Source organism: Melampsora larici-populina, assembly GCF_000204055.1.
Source record: "Melampsora larici-populina 98AG31 unplaced genomic scaffold MELLAscaffold_90, whole genome shotgun sequence".
Classification (NCBI taxonomy): Eukaryota; Fungi; Basidiomycota; class Pucciniomycetes; order Pucciniales; family Melampsoraceae; genus Melampsora; species Melampsora laricis-populina.
The window spans coordinates 109668-113825 of NW_006768854.1; the positions used below are offsets into that span (position 1 = coordinate 109668).

The window sequence follows — 4158 nt, forward strand, 5'->3', positions numbered from 1 at the left end:
ATTGGATTATAAGGGTGTTAGAGACCCTTATCGGTGATTTTTTAAGAACCCTTATAAGTGGGAATTTCAAAAGTTAGATTTTTATTTTATTTTTTTATTTTTTTTGTAGTTTCTGACTAATTAAGTCAGAAACCTTAGTTTAAATAGTTAAGTAGGTTTTTAGCAGTTACACACGTAACTTGCTGGGTTTCAAGGTTGGAAGGGTGTGTAGGGTAGTTTCGTGATCAGTAGAAGTTGAAAAACAAGGTTTTGGGGGAATTTTCAAGGTTTTTATTATTTTTTTACTTGCTGCGGGAAAGTTTTTTGGAGAACTGCATTGGGGAACGTGGTAAAAAAACAGCTTGTTTACATCTGTTTTTGAACCGTAGGACCTTTCCGGGGATTCTTAAAGCTGAACTAAAGCTTGTAGATTGGATAATCAAGGTTGGAAAGTTTATTTTTGGTGAAAGAAAGGTTGGCGAGAAGTGTCTCACTGTATTTGGAGGGCAGCTTAGCGGCGTTTTGGTTACGGCTCTTGGAGGTTTATCCTACTTGAGTTGTTTCTTCCCCTCAAGGCTCTGCCTACGCTCCACAGCGTAGGAGTTCTACAACGGTTATTTGGCTCGCCCAGAACAAATCACTGTCGTCGTGAATCTAATCAGAGGACGTACCACCTTTTTATTAGCCGGTACAGGCTTTGGAAAAAGTCGAGTACCGGAATTGTTCTATCTGGCGCACGACGACACGTATGCACCAATTGTCTTGAGCATCAATCCATTGGACGCACTGGGCGGTGATCAGGTGAGCTAGCAGTTGGGAGTTCGGTCCGCTTAAACATATCACTGACAGCTCGCTCACAGTTGGCCGAGAAGAACGCTGTGGAGTTACACGCAGTCAATCTGACCGGACCCAACTGCACACAGGAAGTGTGTGATGCAATTCTTGAAGGGAAATACACCTTCATCCATGTGGTAATGAGGAATTTCACTTGATTAGCATGATGTGGCAGCCCGAGAGAGATGTACCATCGTGAATTGACCCACATACCACATATTGCGTCCTAGAGCCCCGAGGTGGCATTGACGAGCAACGTGTTTGATCGGATGTGGCATGATCCTCGGTTTCAGAATCGACTGGTGCTAAATGTAGTCAATGAAGCCCATATGGTGTATACCTGGGGGCTGGTCGAGTGTGGAAAAGCTAAAACTCTCGCAAGTCACGTCTGAGTCCAGGACACTGGGGTCTTCCGACCCTCATATGGAAACCTCTTCAGACGTTTTCTGGCTTTGGACAAGGTACCTCAACTCTTGATGTCGGCGACGTGCCCACCGCAGCAAAGCAACACCATTCTGGACAACCTCAAGATTGGCAAGCGCGATGTGGAGTTTGTTTGTGGCGAGCTCACTCGACCGGAATTACGCCTCCTCCGAAGGACCTTCAAGCAACCACTGAAAGCATCCCTCAAAGGACTCTTTGCCCACAGCACACAGGTGCCAACATTGTCGATACCGCCAACTTTGCTTTATTGTGGGACCGAAAACGCCACGCTGGATTTCATGCAGCTCATCAATCAAGGCAGGGGCACCCCAAACGATTCTGCGAATGGTTTCTCGGATTTTGCTCGACGCTATCACGCCACTACTGGCCCCAAAGCCAAAGCTCAGGTGGTTGCGGCTTATGTCGCAGGTGGTCTGGCTGTACTGTGCTGCACCCTTGCTCTTGGGTTAGGGCAGAACTGGAAACGTGTTCGACGTGTGGTAATTGTCGGACGGCAGGAGCCGTGTAATTTTACACAGATGTCAGGTCGCTGTGGTCAAGATGGCAGCCGCGGTTTGGGGATTCTGCTGGTTGAACATACTCAAACCAATGGCAAAAGCTTTGTGCGCAACTTTATCACCCCCACACTCATGACCGACGACAACCGCATGGACGCTCTGGCGATCACAAGCGTGTGCTTACGTGTTGCACTTGCGGTCGACCTCAAGTGAGTCTATGCTTCATTATCCAGCACGTGACACTGTACTGACATTGGTGAACAAAGGCATGGGTACATCCCTCTGGACCCAGCCATGGCTTCTGTAACAGAAGAGACCAATCAACAACTTAAACAAGGGATGCGGATCTGTGATTGTTCGAACTGCCGCCCAGAGGAAGCTGAGGCTCTGTGGCTTGCCCAACCCGCTCTCACTTCTGCCAACTTTGACGAAGCCTTGTCAATGGACAAAGCCAGCCTTATTGCTCTTGTTGCAGCGCTCCCTGCAGCGGCAATCCCTCCCCGGCCGGAACCACGCCCAGTGTCTTTCACATGTGGAAAAAATGACACCATCAAGTCCTCGAAGTCACTCAAAGCACTCGCCGACCGGTTCTACAAAAACTTTACCTCTTTTTTTCGCAAAGTCATGATTTGGCCTTCCAATCTGGGACCAGATGACTACTTCGGACGCGATTTAGCCTGGGACCTCGTCAAAAACATCGACTTATTCACACAGCCCAGCGACTTCGCGGCCGTACTTGCGAGTGAGTCCTTGGTTGGCCAATTCGATTGTTTGTTTTCAACTTTCCTGCAGTGGAAAGTTGATTATGATACCCACGCGGCGTTTACAGAAGCTATTGCCCGCCGAAAAGCCGCCATGCGAACAACTCATACAAAAACGGTGCAATCGGTCAAGGGTGCTCTACTTGGCAAAACGCGCCAAGATGCCAAGAAGAAAGCAAAGGTGGCTCAGCGCGAAAGTCAGAAACAGCAGGTCGCTATGAAAAAGGCTGCGTGTGAAGCTCTACGCTCACAGGTCGCAAAGGCCAATGTGGGATCATTGGCAGGTTCAAGTCAAGCGACTCTAAACGCAAAGACACAGGCTGGCCGCCCATCGATTGCCATGTTGGCTCAAAGTGCCCAACGCGGGCACCAGACTCAGTCATCTGCTCACAGCACTGCCCAAGCTCAAACGTGTCCCAATGTGGGTAAGCGAACGGCAGATGATCCACCTACTATGGTGGATCCGAAAAGACAGATGTCTCTGAATGTAAGCTTGGTTCATGTGTGCGTGTTGAAATGCGTATTCACTGATTGGTGTTCTTTGCACATATTCATTTCAACCGTGATCAGGCAATCAGTCAAAATCTTGACCATCATCTAGAACTTCCTCGTCTTCCCATGACCCCAGCACATTGGACGCCCCCCACCAAAATCGTGAACATCGACCCGCGGTTGAGTCAGCTTTGACTAACTTAATCATAGTACTGTGACCTAACCGCCAAATATTCACCACCTGATCCGGAGGGCGCGCGGCGCAACACTTACCCAGGTTCCCTTCGGCGTACCTCAGGAACGCCAGCATGGTTGGGGTGGTTATTGCGTGAAGGTTTGACTGGTAAACTATCTTGTGACCTGATTGCCATTTGATGACCTGCATCAGGCGTCTAAACTGTGCAACCCCGGGCCCACATTGTCAGATAACCCTTCAATTTGACCATACATGATTTTCATGAAATACAATGCAATTGAACAAGAACTTACCATTCAAATGTTGTTCGAGCAGCAACACGTGAGCCTCTTGATGACCGTACCATGCCCATAGAGCATTCAACATTATCACGAGTGCTCAGGTCATTAAGAATATGTGAGAGTTCCAAACACTTCCACGATGATAACTCACAGTGTTATCATATACATCTTTCAGCCAGCATATGTGTACCTCCTGGTATTCATCAATGGGCAGCCAGTGATCGTCCCGGTTGTGCGATGGAATCAGTACTGAATGTTTAATGGCGTGTGCCAGGGAGGGAGGCAGGTCTTCTTCAAAAAGCATGACAATGCGTGGAATATGCCTCGCGTAATGCGAAAGGCCTGGAAGTCCTTGGGCCATGATGGCCCAACGCTTCCACATATTCATCAGACGACCAATATCCCCGGCCCGCGTGGCCTCATGGGCCTCCATGACGGTTGCAAAGTCATGCAGGCGTAATAACAAGTTGTAGCGAGTGTTTTCTTTATTCAATTGAGCCTCATCGATTGCAGCGCTGTCAAAATATCGAGACCACACTGCGTCTAACAGTTCGTTGATGTCCGAGGATTTGGACATGTCCAGAGAGCTCATTGATTCATATACCTGTCTGTAAGTTTTTTCTTGTCAGTGTCCACACAAGAATCAAACTGGAACAACGACTTTGACACTGACT

General features: G+C 48.3%; 1 protein-coding gene across 1 annotated transcript; it reads left to right on the plus strand.

Annotated features, from left to right (window-relative positions):
- Nucleotides 1-2048: 2048 nt before the first annotated feature.
- Nucleotides 2049-3382, plus strand: MELLADRAFT_113652 (uncharacterized protein; the record flags this gene model as incomplete). The annotated part of the gene is made up of 2 exons (XM_007418372.1): nt 2049-3002; nt 3218-3382. 2 exons carry the CDS (start codon nt 2049-2051, stop codon nt 3380-3382), a joined length of 1119 nt encoding a protein of 372 aa, XP_007418434.1.
- Nucleotides 3383-4158: the final 776 nt, after the last annotated feature.